General features: G+C 39.8%; 2 protein-coding genes across 5 annotated transcripts in view; one reads left to right on the top strand and one right to left on the bottom strand.

The window, feature by feature from the left end:
• Positions 1-12,204, top strand: part of Hel25E (ATP-dependent RNA helicase 25E) — a 219,398-nt gene extending 207,194 nt beyond the window's left edge. The window contains exon 9 of the mRNA XM_070283492.1: positions 12,195-12,204. The gene's annotated coding sequence lies outside the window, so the exon portion shown is untranslated. The remainder of the gene's footprint in view (positions 1-12,194) is intronic.
• Positions 8,053-16,434, bottom strand: part of nompC (no mechanoreceptor potential C) — a 29,478-nt gene continuing 21,096 nt past the window's right edge. Inside the window, exons 11-18 of one of the 4 annotated variants that reach the window (XM_017176500.3) lie at positions 15,835-16,371; positions 15,095-15,301; positions 14,273-14,966; positions 13,732-13,818; positions 12,204-12,415; positions 10,300-10,428; positions 9,511-9,619; positions 8,569-9,076 (exon numbers count right to left, since the gene is read on the bottom strand). In XM_017176500.3, the coding sequence (XP_017031989.1) occupies positions 8,805-9,076; positions 9,511-9,619; positions 10,300-10,428; positions 12,204-12,415; positions 13,732-13,818; positions 14,273-14,966; positions 15,095-15,301; positions 15,835-16,371 (2,247 nt within the window). In that variant the 3' untranslated portion in view covers positions 8,569-8,804. Of the gene's footprint in view, positions 9,077-9,510; positions 9,620-10,299; positions 10,429-12,203; positions 12,989-13,731; positions 13,819-14,272; positions 14,967-15,094; positions 15,302-15,834; positions 16,372-16,434 lie in introns of those variants that run through there. The other 3 variants (XM_070283487.1, XM_070283488.1, XM_070283489.1) reach the window with 3 other exon arrangements.

The raw sequence follows: 16,434 nt of genomic DNA on the forward strand, positions 1-16,434 counted from the left end.
CGAAGACCTCAATAAAAGCTCTCCCAAAGGCCCAGCTGAGCGTGATAATGGGGGATGTCCGGTGAATGAGGATATCAAGGATTGGGTCTGCAAATGGTGGGAGTTCTGGGAGAGGAGTAAGGCATGAGAAGGAGGTACTGGGTGCCGATGCCGCTGCCGGAGGCCTTTGAGGCCAACTGGCGATTCCTTTTGTTCTATGCCGTCAACGCTAAACACTCACGTCAGCCAATAAATCCACTTCAGTGTGCGCCAATCGAGGGATCTCACTCGCTCGTCTCTCGGGAGTTCTGTTCTGCTTTTCGCACAGCTTCCAAATGGGCCAAGACCCAGTGCAAGGGGTTAAGAGGAGGCAGAGCGGGTTAAAGCCGGTTTCCCTTTAGGTGTCAAAAGCAATAAAACGCCGGCCTGTAATCAACGCGATCCTAAATAGGTGTACAAATTACACCAAAGTCCTTAATTATAGCGAAACCGCCAGCGACCAAGATTTGTTCTTGCACTGAGAAAAAGGAACGTATTTAATAAATAATATTTATATTTAAAATATTAAACTTTCATAGTCTTAAGTTGTGCAATAAATATAAAAACGCCCTTGTCGTACTAGGATATTAATAAAATAAATAACACAACTTATTTCGAGGGATGTACATCGAATTTTTATATATGCGATATCAAATGTATCTCAAAGTTTAATTAATTTTAATTTTAATATGAATATTTTAAGACTTCCGTAAAAGATTCTTCCAGTGCAGCTCCCCACTGCCAGCTTAGGCTCAACTCCCAGCCCAAGTTTAACCACAAAACGCCATCGTGATGGTCTTGGCCCTGTCGCTGGCTGTTTACTCTCAGATCTCGCTTCTCGGTTCTCGTCTCTCGGATTCTCAATTCTCCTGACTGACTCCTTGGTGGATTCTCCCCAACTTACCCAAGACCTGCTCTCGTAGCAGGCCCGCCAACTATTAAGAATTTGGCACGGTCGCTGCTGCCGTGGCGTATAACTTACACCCAGATCGATCAGTGCAATTGGTGTAAATGTACTTGGCCGCAACAGGAACGAGCTTAGGCGAGGGGTAGGTGAAGCTATCAGAGGGCTCTGCTGGCACTTGTAGTTGGCGCTCGTCGTTGGGTTTTGGTGGAGAGGAAGGCTCGCCGCCTCCTCCTTTGGCCATGCCGCACGTTCGTGCTGCGAAAATTACATTTGATCGATTTGATCGGCGCTACAAGATCAAAGGAAATGAAAGACAGCGACGAGAACGCCGACGCGGATGTCGGTGCGGATGTTTCGCGGATATACCTCTGCAATAGCGGATGCGGACCAATCTGGTGATCTGAGGACCTGCGCCAGCGTTGATCGTTACTTAAGGCTTTGTAGTGTATTTTTTTATGTCTTAGATGGCTAAGTATTTAGGTATTATCATATTTATTTTTAATAAAGGGAGATTAGGTATTTTTTTAGAAAGAGTTTGAGTTGAAGAGTGATAAGTGGTTAAATAATTAAGGTAATCATTTTATTTTATTAAAAATAAATTAGCTAAAAAGTTTAGAATGATGGCCAAGAAGTAAGAGATGATAGAGCTTTGTGTCTATTGGAATATCATTTATTTGGAAGACAAAAGTATCTCCTTTTCCAAGTATCTTTGGAATTATACTTATCTTATTCTTGTATCTTTAGGTTGAAAAAACCTTAAACTTTCTCATTAAATTCACACATTTTATAAATAATGAAAAGGATGTGCATTTTGCAGTAACAAATATTATACATTTTAATTTATAGGTACATAATTTTGATCATAAAGAACACAAAGGATAGAAATAGTTTAAAACAAGAAAGAAAGCTAACTTTGGCCAGCCAAAGTTTGTATACCCTTGCAGGTAACAATTAAAATATATCATAACTAAGCCAAAAATGCATTAATTTCGATTCGGAAAGCAGTTTTGTGTTAGTATTTATTAATTTAAAAAAACTGCATACCAAATTAAAAATTTTAAGAAATCAAAATTTTTGGCAATTTTTGCAAAAATGGCCAAAAAATCGATTTCTTCCGGACATGTCTAGAAAGATTCCCCTGTTGATGCTGATCAAGAATATATATACTTTATAGGGTCGGAAACGTCTCCTTCACTGGGTTGCAAACTTCTGACTGAAATTATAATACCCTGCAAGGGTATAAAAATCTGTAATAATTAAATTTTATAAAACAAAAGACTTTAAAATTTTAAAGAAAAAAAGAAAAGAGTTAACATTTAAAAAGAAAATAAAAGCTTTTAAGAACTCCTGAAAATTTCCAACAATTACGTTCCTGTTTTTTCAGCACCGTTTTCAAGAGCAACACATCGATGGCTTTATCTGGCAGTCCGGCATCTAGAATGGCTGGCCATTTGCGATGTAACTTATGGCCAACATCAGTGGCACAATTAAAATCATTTAGAGGCCAATTAAATTTCGTTAGCAGCATTAAAATCTCGGGTCACATGAGAACCATTTCGCATGCAGCAATCGGAGCAGATAGAGAAGGGCTCTCTGGTCACTGGACACTGGCTACTGACAATTAAAAGCACCAAAAATGGCTGTTGAATGCAAGTCGAGTGGTGGCCCTGTGTCCTGCCGTGGCTATACAACCCACCAAGTCCCACTCCTTTTTGGCTTTTTCTAGTCCACGAGTGCGTGCATTTGGCCAAAAGTGCGTGTCGTTGGACGATTTGGCTCAAATTGGCCCCCAAACCTGGCCTGGGTCCCGGCCAGATTCAGATTGTGTGTGTGTGTGGCAGCTGGGGTCGCCATTAGAGGCGCTGAGCGATGAGCATGGGAATTTCAATTAGACGAAGTGCCCAGGGAGAAATCTTTCCCACCACTTGCCAATTATTTTGCTGTGATTTTCTGGGACTGCTGCTGATGCTTCTGACTCTTTTTTTTGCGGATTTTTAAAGTCACTTGGAGAAAAGGTAATCTAAAAATTAAATAATTGATTTGGTGATATATTCAAATGTTTTATTTAAATATTCAATTTTAAAAGTTATATATTGATCGATTTATTATAATTTTTCCCTAATTTTAATTATAATATCTTTGGTTATAGCAAGCGAAAATTATTTTAATTTATTTCAAATACTATAATAATAATTCAACGAATTTTTAACTGATATAAAATGGAGTATTTTGAAATTTTAAATGCATTACAAATTAATTGAAAACTCATGTTAGGTTGAAAATAATCAAAATATATTTTAAAGTCATTTTTAAATAGTTTCTTCCCTAAAAAGTCAATAAATTGTAGCTTTACTTACTTGTATTTTCTATTAATATAAAATATCTTAAATATAAATCCCCAAATATTAACAAAAAACCATTTACTACTTTTTTCTCAGTGTTTCTCGAGTGAATTCACGGTTGCCAAATAAAATAAATTCACAAAAAATTACACATCGGCATCCGTGTGCCGCCTACGTGGTCAGTTGTTATTTTTTGGATTCATATTTTCCACCATCTCATCTACCGGCTACCGATGATGACTAAGGTAAGGTGGCATTCAATTTTCTACAAATTTGCCACTCTTTCTCCCGCTGCGGCTCGCAGTGCAACTTTCACAGCTTCTTCGGTAGAGAGGAAGCCACTCCACTCGGCCATTATTGGGTAGCTGGGCACGGGGTATCTGCATTCGGTACGCCTCCAAATCGAATCATTTGCGCATAAGTTATGGTCACAACACAGTTGCCTTTGCTATTTTCCCGCCACCCCCCTGGGTCCACCACATTTTGTGTGTCGTGCGTGCTGAATTTTCCCTCGCTTACCGTTACCAAGTGGAAATGGCCACGGCTCGTTGGCATTTCGCCTGGCTACCTATCAGAGAGTTCCTCGAATTAACTCAGCCCAGGCCGTGGGCCCTAAGTTAGAGCTGGGGATCCGATCCCTGATCTCTGCCAGAGTTATGGGGTCTTGGCTAAGCAAATTTCACACTTCAACTGCCAGTAACAAAGAGATGCCGAAGATATTGATATTATAGATATCTGTGGGATCTGTGAGCTGGAAAATATTGTTAAAAGATCGATGGATAGCTCAAGGGGTTGCTAAGGGAGCTAGAAAAGGGTTTCTAGTTTAAACAGCAAGCCTTCTTTTTGCTAAAATAATATTTTCTGTATTATTATATAATGTTAATGTCCCACACTTTTAGCAAGAAATCGCCTTAATTTCTTCACTCAAAATAAAAGCTTTCCCTAAGTACACTTATTAATTAAATCCACCAGATTTCAACTGCTGTCTGTCACAACGCCGCGGGCATCATCGTGATCATCATCCCAGACCAAGTACCCTCAACATTAACCCAAATGAGCCGGAGAGATCCGAATATTAAGCTTGAGCTGGAGCAACGCCCCAGTTCCACTTGCAAATTAATAACCTTTCACCTTGGGTTTTAATTTAAATTCTCCGCAACCGATCCGGGTTCCGAGACCTCCCATCCTCGGGACCTTCGTCAAAGGGAGCAGGCTCTCCTGCTTCCCATTCCCTCGGCTGACATTTCAAATTTCGCAAATGTCAAGAGCCGCTGCTCATTTGTCTGCTCAGCCCCGGCCGTGAGTCGCGCTTTTTAACACTTTTCACTTAGGCCTGAGTTCAGTGCAAGGCCTCCTTTCCAGCGGCCACAAACCAAAGACCAAGACCAAACAGAAAGCCGACCAAGAAGTGATGACCAGGTCCGGGACCTGGAGCTGGTGCTGAGGTCTGCTGCTGACCCACCTGGCCACGCTTGGCAGCTTGGCTTTCCCGGCGTTGGTAAATCATTTCACAGTCTATCAATTAGCGTGGCGATCGCGTCAGCAGGATCAAGAAGGAACAGTGGTATAATCAGGGACTATGTGGTAATTAACTATAGGTTTTCTATATAAATATGACGTTTAACTGAAGCTGAATTGTATAATATATTTTAATAAATAACTTTTTATATCATATTTGACATTTTGGCTTTAAATTTATCTAAAATCTCTAAAAATCCCTATTAAAAAGACCATGATATTGGCATTTCTTACCATTTTCCTGGAATATTTGTATACCAACCCACTGTGCATGGTTGTGGGCCATATTTCATAATGCCACTAGCAGCTTTTGGCCACGTTTGGTGAGCCACAGCTGTCCACCGACTTGACCAGTTAGTCGCCTCGGACCGGCATCGGCGATCCTGGGATACGCGATCTGGCGGACAGAGACCCGCTTCGCTCCTATGACCTTAGGGGGCTGGCAAAGGTGGTCTCGCTGATTGTTTACGTCTGCGCTACTCATAAAATTTCAATTAATCTGCGTGTCACTGGGATGGCAACAAGCACACACTCTCAGCGAGTCGAGTCTCTCTTAATTTCTTTAGCAACGCTAAATGGCAAAAACACTGGAAATAATATATACTTATAAATATATTTTATGAAAAATGTTAATATTTATATTTTATATTTTGTATATTATAATTTCTCACTGAGAAATTCTTAGAATTTCTGTAGAACTTAATTATAATTATATATTTTCTTTTGGAACTCCAAATTCCTTGATTAATTTCTTCAAGTGCTCGCATATTTAATTAAATACAAGACACATTTCTTGGGGGGCTGTGTTGTTGGCCTGTATTAATAATAAGCCTTCAGTTTCCTCTGGCTTAGCCAGATTATAATCTCGCGAGTCGAATCTTGGGCTATATGTATGCCTGGCGGGTAGGCAGGCGAGTCAGAAACTCGCACACAAATTAATCTTCTTCAAATTAGCATCTTGATTAGCCAATGAAATGTGTAACCCAGGCCCCGAAGAGATCGCAGTTCGCTATAAAAATCAACAGAGAACGAACGCGACGTCTGATGATCATTGATCATTTTCTTGCTCGTTTCCCTGTGACTCCCATTCCGTATATACAAATATTTGAATCCGAATGCGACTCCCAATCCGAAGCCGAATCCGTTCGCATGGCTCTGCTGTTGATGTGATTACAATAATTAATCTTGCCCGAGATTATTGTTTCTCCCGCCAGCTAAACCAGCAGCAAATTCGAGTTTTACACTGGAAAAATACCCAAATACTTATCTTTATAATTTTGTTACAACTTTATTAAAAGAAGAAACATTTTATAAATAGTTTAAAAAACAAAGAATTACATTTTTTAAAAATTAATAGATTTCCTACCATTATTTCTCCCTGTGCAACCGTGTAGTTTCTCGTCGGGATCGGTGCCATTTCCCCAAAGGCGCCAGCTACGGGCCTGGCGTCAAATTAAGTGTTTGTGTCGCTCGCCATTAATCACGGCCTATCACAAATTTCGATATGAAAAAGTGTTTTGTATATCAAAGCAACAGCAACAGGCACGGCAACACGGCAAACGGGCAACATGAACATAAACATAACAAGCCCAGGAACAACTTGCTCCATGTCGCGTTGCATATATGGGTGTTCGTTCATTTATTTACATTTCCCCCGATCTCGGCCTGGAAATGTCACCTGCTGTGCCGACACACACCGCACAACACACATGTTGCTGGCCCGGATGCTTCCTGGTCAGAGGAATCCCACCTTTGATGAATGATGGACAACATCTCAGGGCCTCAGATCGATTTGTGTTTGAATTTGAATTCATTATGAGGGCCAAGAGCTACCGAAAAAGTGGCCAAGATCGATCTTTCTTTAGTTTTTATCTCCCCTGCAAAATCCTTGAATTTATTAACTGAAATAATTGCAGACTAAATTGACACTGGCTTGTGGCCATAAACCTTGGCCAAAACTCGTTTGCGTTTCGGTTTATATCGATCATGCTTGCAACTGCAGCAACTTTGGGCAATTATTTACAATAATAAGTGCAACAATATAAGTACGAGTGACCACTTGAGCCTTTCAACACCTTGTGACACCTGCAATCGTGACAGCCAGCAAGCTGCAGCCGCTGCTTCGAGCCAAATTAAAAAGCAATTTCCGAAGTTCAACACCTTGGTCAATTTGCCGATGCGGTTTGTCGCTCTGTCTCTCTTTTTCTCTCTGTTTTCCCAGTTTCCCCAGCTAATGTAAGCCTTGCCTGCCGTGTCTCCTTGTAATCTGTTAATCTGGCTTGCGACTATTGGTGGAATAAATTAAATAAATTAAGCAGAGATAAGCAAAGACTCTAAACAATTTTTAAGAGGTAGTTACAAGGCTTAAAGGAATTTTTATAAGTTTTTTGGTGAATTTAAGTAAAAGTTTCCTGTTCGTCCTAGAAATGTGTACTGAAAAGTAATATTTTTAATATTTTTAAGAAACGGATGAACTTTTGAATGGGATATTTCTTGCCGGATATAATAAATTTGGTAATTTTTTTATATTTTTTTTTATTTTTACTTGCATTTTAACATGAAAAAGCGAAAATGAAGATACAAATATTTGGTTTTTAGGTTTAAATTTTAAAAAAGTTTAAAAATGTTATTGATTAAAATAAGTAACAATTTACGTTTTTAATTTCAAATTTAACGTATCTGTCCAATGCTGCCAGACTTATTAACTTGTTCTACCTTATACGTTTCTCAAAAGGCTAGGTGGCGCTGTTCACTTTAGTTCAACGAATTTTAAGCGCCATCTGGTGAGGAACTCTTGAAAGTAGAATAGTTTTACATTCAAGGAACAGTTTTGAGGCTACTGTACACTGGCTAAAAAGTTTGAAATAATTTATATAAAACATTAAAAAAAACTTAATAAGCTGCTAAAAACTATTTTATAAATATTTTTTGTAAGTGAAGTTATTTTTCAAAAATTTTAAAATAGAATATTCGTTTACTAGACTTTAATTCAGATTAAATGCTTTTAAAAAACTGTATAAAATTCAACAACAAAACTCTATAATTTTTTTTATTAAGTTAAGACATACATATCTATATATATTATATTATTATAATAACAAAGTCCTCATCTTTTATAAAAATGATAAAAAACAGAGAAAGTAGAATTTTAAAAATCTCTATTAAATTCCTGAATAATAAAAAAGTAAAGTAAATCTACAATTATTTTCAAATATGTCTTATTTATTTACATTCAAGTACAATTAACAATTCTTTTAGGCGTACAATTCTTATAAAAAATGAATCAAGCTTAGTAAATAAATTGGATGTAGTTACTGGACGACAAAGTTTACCCGGGAAAACAATGAGATCATGCGATATGTTTCTTTTTTTTTTATAAAATTTATACTTTGAAGCTATAGTTAAAGACTTAAAAGCTACAATAATTAATTATAATTAAGCCTATGGTCGATCCGGTAGACGCGGGAGTTGTCAGCTTAATACAAAAAGGGCTAGGAGATGTTAAAAAAAGGTGTCAGTTCCAAAACTGGCGACTGCACTTACTTTTATTTTTATTTCAAAAATCTTAAACATGGAAAACTTGTTTTGTTGTTTCGTTTATCGTTAATCGTTTATCGCCGACACACTCAAAATGGGAAATATCAAAATAAATGTCGAAAGTTACCCAAAACAATTTCAATATTCTAGCTAAAATTAGTTTAGGAAGTGCTTGCTTAGCTTAAGGATTTCGGGAGGGCTTCCTTACATAGAGAATAAGGACATGCCTGAAAGTGACAGCTTAAACTTAGACTTAGACTTAGGCTTAGGAGTACAGAAGGACAGACTCTGGGATAGTCGAGTAGAAGAGAAGAGAGAGGAGGAGAGTTCAGGATAGTTGGATAGTTGGAAGAAAAGTTGAAGAGGTTGAAGCTTAGACCTGCAATCGAAATGTGATTAATTAGCCAATCCAAAAACGCAGGAAGTGGAGAGAGAGAGTGTGTCTGTGTCGGTGTCCGGGGTGTTGGGTGTGTTGTTCTGATTTATTTCTTGGTCTCCTTTGCGGCGGCCTTGATGGCGGCTCTTCTGCCCACCTGTGCCGGCGGCTGCTGTCCACCGCCGCTGCCCTCCTGGGATCCACTCTCCGCATCCGAGTCCTTGAGCGAACCACCCTCCTCGTCGCCCACCAAAGCGCGGTATTTCTTGGCGATCGCCTCCCAGTCGGCCACGTTCTCGATGCGATTCTGGTTGGCCTGCGAAAAGCTGGCCTGGGATCCCAGCGGTGACAGATGAACCTGAGACAAGGCCACCGAGTCTGGGGATTTTAGGGGGAAAATATCATTAGATTGGCTTACTATATTCCAAGAAGATGCACTGAGATGAAATCGCCAGAGATTAGGTAAATTATTTCCAGAATTTACAGTAGAGATTTCTTATTTTTGATTAAGGAAAACTTGTAAAAACACCCGGCGATTTTCTCTCAATGCAAGTAAAGAAAAGTCGTAAGATGAAAGGAAAGAATTTGGAGCTAGAGCGAGCCAATAAATGTTCAGAGTTTAGAGAAAGTATAGAAAAGAGTATAGAGTAGAGAAAGAAAGCAAGACAGACTGTATGGAAAAGAGAGTTACACTTGGGCTGACACGCTGTTAGCTACCAAACCCCTTGAATGGGTTTCTTGTTCTTTTTTTTTCCCAGGATACACGGGGTCTTGGCCTGGCTTAGCCCAGCAGCGATACATACTTGTCTCACCTTTCTTGATCTTCGATAGCCACTTGGCCCCGGCTTTCGTTCGCGGACTGGCCTGACGTATTCCCATCATCTGAACCAGACTTGGACGCTTCTTTTTCTTCATGCGTGCCTGATATTTGGCGAGGATTGCAGGATTGTTGCAGGATTTTGTAGGTTTGCAGATTTGCAGATTTTTGTGGGTTATATCAAGGCGCATTAGACACGGGACATAGATCACATACAAGACAAGAGACACAACATAAACGCAGTCAGCATATTTGGTAAACACATCGAAAGCAAGTTGAGTGCCAAGTGCAGGACATTTGGTGTACAAATGCAGTTAGTGATCGAAAAGGGGGAATTATTTATATTTATTTACTTCATAAATATAAAATATTATACCGCAAAAAATTATAGGTATATATAACCAATATCAATAACCCTTTATTCAATAAAAAATCTGTAAATCTTCTTTCGATCACTTAATGCATTTTTGGAAATCAAGAAATAGTGCTATAGGGTGCCACAGGTGTGTTTTTCGACAGGTAAACAACACACTTAAAGCAGTCACAGTGGTGGAACTCATTGCGGTTTGTTGCCAAATTGCTTTAAATGGGTTGGGGAAAAGGTCAGCAACAACTACGGTCTTCCAGGCTCGGTTCTGGTAGTTGCACAGAAAGTCAACAGATTCAGATTCAGAAACAGGATATAGGCACAGGGTACAGGATATAGTAGTATATAGTATACAGGATATTATATAGTATAGAGCGACAGCGGCTGGGAGGCGGCCTTTGTCACCTGAGAGTTTACCTTGACCTTCTCGACGATCCACATAAACCAGGTGGTAACTAAATTAAGCGGCGAGGGCGCTGTTGTGGTGCGATGCATATTGCGTATAAGCTTGGACAAGCCGAATTTCCACTCGATGTCGGATTGGGCCTAGTATTTCATAGGTTTTTTTGTATGTTTTTTGTTTTTAGCAGGTGCGCGATGATATGACATGATATATATTTTTTTTGGGGAGAACAAGAACAAAGGTATACACGAGATGAGTTTTTGTGAACTAAAGCCTCGGAATTTACAGGTTTTTTTTAATATACGTAACTTAAGAGCTGCGAAAATCAGGTAATTATTAATAGAGATACACAAATCTAGAAGCCTGTTTTGGATGGCAATTTTCTAGGAGAGTTTCTAGCTCTAAATAAACTACAAAATTGACATACAAAACCTAGCCGCTTTATTGGTGTATCTCTTTCTCTGTGAAGAGAGAGAAGACTTAAGTCCTAGGGACAAACACAGGCACAAATATAGACGACATGCAGCAACAATTTCTATATATTTATAACGATTAGTATTTCAAAAGCATGCTTTGGCCACACTCTTTTTGTTTGGTTTTGTTTAACACTGGTCACAAAAGCAGGACATACTTTTAGGCTCTAATCAACACTAAGCTAAGTCTGAACTGTTCTAAAAATAAAACTAAAACGAGGCTTGAGTTTTAACTAAGGTTTTGGCTAGGATTTTGGCTTTGTTTTTGGCTTAGGCTACATCTTCCATCCTTGAGATACAGCTTTGCTGGCTTGCAACAAATGTATCCCTTAGATAAATTATAATTCAAAAGTTCCTGAAAAAACCTGGAAGATGCAAGTCTGGGCAGTTGATGGATATACAGATAAAGCCAAGGTCCCTTAGAATATAAACTACAGCTGGTAGCTAATATATTGTAGTCGAGAGTCAAGACTATAAGATACAACCTATTAAAGATAAATATCTATATCTTTGTAAGTTAGTGGCTCATTTTCAAAAACAAACGGACAACAAATATCTATTCTGAAAGCTCTGAAACTCTGGCGAATACTGGGCTTATAAATCTTTGTAGATAATATAATAACTTCACCTCTCCCACTTCCCCGCTGAAAAAGACTTGAAGATTAGTATACAGTAGTTAATGAATATAAGCAATACTTAACTTACAGCTAAATAATATAGATTAAGTAATAAAATAGAGGTCATAAGTGGGATTATATGGAAGCGCCTTTAGCAATACTACCTGGATGCGTTGATAGGTGTCTGACATCATGGCAATCAGCAGGTTAATGAGCACAACCACCGACACCAACATGTAAATGCCAAAGACAATTTTGAACAGGTACTCGACCCAATACGGTTGAGTGGGCGTGGCTACATTTTTGATTTTGTCAACTTGCGTCTGCTCGGTCGTCGTCTGTCCGAACACGGCGAAGAACAACAACTCGAATGAGTTTATCGGATGCATGCGCACTGCGCGTCGGTGCCCCCATTACATTTACAGATACATTTACAGATACATTTATAGATACATTTACAGATATAGATACAATACGGAATACGGAATACGTTTTATGGTAGAGACACCCCCGGACAGCACGCATTGGATATTGGCCGGCGGCGCGTGGATATTATTTTGAAAAATAAAAAGATAACGGACGCCCAGTTCCGGGTTGGTGGATGCGACGATATATACGATATTCGTTACGTTGATTTGTCCGATCAACCAACCCCAGTTTTGGTTTTGTGGCCAAATGTGATTGAATTTTCGGTCAGTTTTGGGGTTGTTTTCGAGGTTTTTCGCGGGGGGTTTAAAGCGCACACACACAGATAACACAAAGCGTAGAAAAGAGGAGGGAAAAGCAGAGAGAAAATACTGATTAGTGGTGGAGTCGGGGGATACAAACCTGAATGCGCTGATAAGTATCCGACATCATGGCAATTAGCAGGTTAATGAGTACAACCACAGACACCAACAAGTAGATGCCAAAGACAAATTTGAAGAGCACCTCGGTCCACTCGGGACGCAAGTGTCGCATGGGATTGATGTCCAGGGTGGTCGTCTGTCCGAAGACCGCGAAGAAGAGACGCTCGAAAGCCAGAAAGGGCGTCATGGGTCCTAACATGGGTCCGAACAGTACGTTACTCACAATCTCTCTCTCAATAATCTTTATTCTTTTGGGGGGCTTTGCTTTAGCTCAATATATATATATTTTTAGCACATATACGAATATATATTTGGATATTTATCGGCTTGGCACAGGCGTTTGTGCGAGCTTGGATATTGTTGTTGGATATTATTTGGAAAGTTTACAATATTATTGGTGGATTTTTTTTTGGAGAGTGCGGGTGAGTGCGTTTAAACACGTCAAAAGCAGCATCTCGCAGCTGCAGCAGCTGAGCAGTTCGAATCGCACGGTCTCACGAATATCGAGTCTATCGGTATCGATACCGATTTTCCAGTAGCGGTTACGTTTTCGATTCGATTCGATTCGATCGGTTTCGATTGTTTCGATTGTGCAGAATTTTTGGTGGTGGGCAAGCGGCGCAAGCTGAAAGCCCCAGGCAGGCAGATTATGCTGATTGATTGATTGATTGATTGACTTGACTTGGTTAAACATCAACATGCAGTTTTTGGTTTAAGTACACGGTTCTAATGGGTATCATTTGAGTTACACATCGACTAAAATCGCTTAAGAAACGCAAAAAAGAAGATAAAATCATTAGAGAAAAGTAATTATACATTTTACAAAAAAAAATTAAATTGAATTAAACATATAAAATCATATATCAAAACTTTAAAATAATTAAAACGCATATGGTAATAACAGTAAGAAATAAATTAAAGCAAAACCTATAGATAAAACTTCTTTATTTAAAAATATTTAAAATAAAATAATATTTTAACAAATTTTTAAACTTTTATCCACTTAAATCCTACAAATCAAGATGGAAAAAACAAATTCAAATAAGAAACTACATAAAAAATACAATAATAGGTCATAAAAAACCACACTAAAAAATAATTCTTAGCTTTTTGATACCTATTATTAACACACAGATCCACAACATCGAGGATTCACCGCGCGGGAACATGCCTCAAAACGAAAGGAACTGAAAGAACTGAGCAAGGCGAGAGGGGGATTTCGAGCAGCGAGTGTGCGGATGGTGGATTTTCCAAACTTGGAGAACAACTGGAAAAACAAACGACAATAAAACTTTACGCACACAACATCGAAGGCGGCAACGCAACGGCAACGGCAGGGTCCGATTCCAAATGGGCGGAACCGGAGTTAGTTTGGGGTATTAGGGGGGTTAAGGGTCAGGCCCCAGATATATATGTATATAGGGACCATGCAAATGCAGGAGGATTTTGCAGAGTGGTTTTTTTGGTGACTTTTTTTTTTGGGGGTGGGGAGGAAGGAGGAGACTTACGGTCGTCCTTGTGCTTTCGCCGGAATTCGCTGAAGCGACTATCGACATAATTCTCCGCGGGCGGAGGTCGAGGCGTGGGCATGTCATCTGTTCCATTTGGATTTTGGATACGTATCGGAGATTGGAGTCAAGATCAGAGGAAGAACATTATTAATACGTGTTCGGGTTCGGTTTTTGGGGTTCGGGGGTTGAAGGTTTTTCAGGGGTTACGACATCAAGGTTGGAGGAGGTTCGGGTTGGTTTTTATTTGTACTTGTTGAGCATGCAATTGTTGTATTATGTGGTTGTAGTTGTTGGTTCTTTGGTTTGTTATTTACTTATATCGTGAAAACATCGAGCACACACAGATTAGATGGCTTTTTTGGTTCATTCAAGGCAGACACAGATACTTATCAAGACACATTGTGAACGTTCAAAAAAGAGGAAGTTTTGCAAGAAACATTCCAAACGGAAAATAAAAACAAAAACAAGAGGGAAAAGTTTCCAACTCAAAAAATTGAAAAGTAGACTGGAATCAAGCATAGCAAACGTTTGGACTTACCGTCGCTGAAGTAGCCACGATTTCGGTTCTTCTTCTCGAAGCTGCGCAGATCCTCCGGCGAGAAGTTGGCAAAACTCTGATTCAACGCCACTATATGCATCGAAAAGCCAAACACAAAGATGGCCAAGACGGCCAAAAACCGGGCCAAATCCTTCAGCAAATCTCCAATGATAATGGCCCAGGGTCCGAACAAATGATGGAAGGACAAAAAGTCCAGGATCTGCACGCAGGCCAGCAAGAAGGCCAACGCAAAGCACTGATTCCGACAGTACACCAGGGTGGGCCAGTACTCCTTGGACACGAAGACAAAGGCCGCCACATGGACGCCCACGCCGGCCATGCCCAGCAGCAGCACCAGCACCTTGATCGAACCCAATCCCGACTTGTCCGAGGGATTCGTCAGCTCGAACAGCAGCAGGCCGCTCAGCCAGATCAGCAGTCCGATCTCGTACCAATAGGGCACCAGGCTCAGTCTGAGGACGGGATATATGGGCGTTATGCCCACGATGCTCAGGTGGATCATGAGGTAAATGTGCGAGGTGAGGTACGACATGAACTTGATAATGGGCACCTTGTTGAACTTGTGGCCCATGGGAAAGGTGAAGCCAATCCAAACGGGCGGGCAGACAATAAAGGCCACCAGCAGGAGGAGGATCTTCCAGGAAGCCCAGGTCAGGGAGCCGTGCCAGAGTTCCTATAAGAACAGGAAAATATAGTGATTATATTGAAGATTTATTATTTAAAATAAAAGAGTATTCATTAAAGGATAACTAAGTAATTAATTTTGAGGACTTTTTATTATTTTTAAAATATTTTACTCACCTGCAGGTAACGCTGCACTACCGTATGCGCAATCACTTCCTTTTGCTCATTCTCTATCAGAACGTCTAGAAACTCCACATTCCGTTTGTCGGTGGCTTGAAGAATCTTCCCCGCCGAATCCGAGCCAGCTGCCAAAGCCAAGAGCTCTGTGGCCATGGTTTCACATTGTTTGCCCGCGGCAACTAGATCCTTGGCGCGTTCTTTCTCCTGAGAAGATGAATTACATATTAAGATATTAGTGGAGATTTCTAAATTTAAAATATATTATTAAAAAATATGTCAAAATTATAATTATATATATTAAAAATATACATAAATCTAAACAAAGAGCCACGTTTACAAGCTTGCTTAAACATTCTCCATAAGTTCTTTGGGCTAAGCACACAGAAGCAAACTAACATGCATTTTGTTTATAAAACCTTTAATACTTGCTTGTCTTTTATAGAAATATAAAACCAGCCTTTAAAATATATATTTTTTGATGTAAAATTAACTTTAAAATTGTCCTTAAAAATAGAACATAATAATTATAAGATAATAAAAATAAATAAAACCTATAAAGAGTTTTAAAAATTAAAAACAAAATTACTAAAAATACTTCTTCAAAATTACTTAAACAGAAAAGGTCAAGAAAACCAACCAGAGAATTTTTACTTCCTACATATATCCATTAAGGATCTCAGGAATTATTTAAATATAGGTATAATAATAAAATAAGAAATCCCCCAAAAACACCTCACCTTCGTGGAAAGAGTGATGTAAATATTAGATAACTTGGCAGCCGTATCCACAGGTGCTGGCGAGACTAGAACAAACTCCTGTATGGGCTTATTATTGTGATTCTTGGAGACGACCATCAGATTGTAGACGAATCGTTTGTCCTCCATGAGGCCATAGGTGTCGTGCTCCTTGTTCATGAGATAGCGCAGGACCTCATTGTGTCCCTCCGAGGCCGCGAACCAAATGGCGGCACAGCCGTAGTTGGTCTCCGATTTCGGAGAGGCACCCGCCTCGCACAGCAGCTTCACCACCTCCAAGTGGCCGGCTTTGGCAGCACAATGCAGTGGCGTCCAACCGTTCCGATCGGTTGCATTGATCTCCGCGCCCTGGCCAAGCAGAATCTCCACCATCTGGATGTGGCCATGCATGGCGGCGATGTGCAGGCCCGTCCTGCCGTTACGATCCTGTGACTGGAGGAGTTCCGCCGACCGACTCAGGAGCAAACCAACCACTGACATGTGTCCGCCGAAGCAAGCCAAATGGAGTGGATTATAGCCCTGCCAAAAAGGATATTCAGGTGTTAATAAAAGTCTCTTATGTATAAAGGAGTAATCCTTAAT

This window comes from Drosophila kikkawai, chromosome 2L (assembly GCF_030179895.1).
Source record: "Drosophila kikkawai strain 14028-0561.14 chromosome 2L, DkikHiC1v2, whole genome shotgun sequence".
In the NCBI taxonomy this organism is placed as follows: domain Eukaryota; kingdom Metazoa; phylum Arthropoda; class Insecta; order Diptera; family Drosophilidae; genus Drosophila; species Drosophila kikkawai.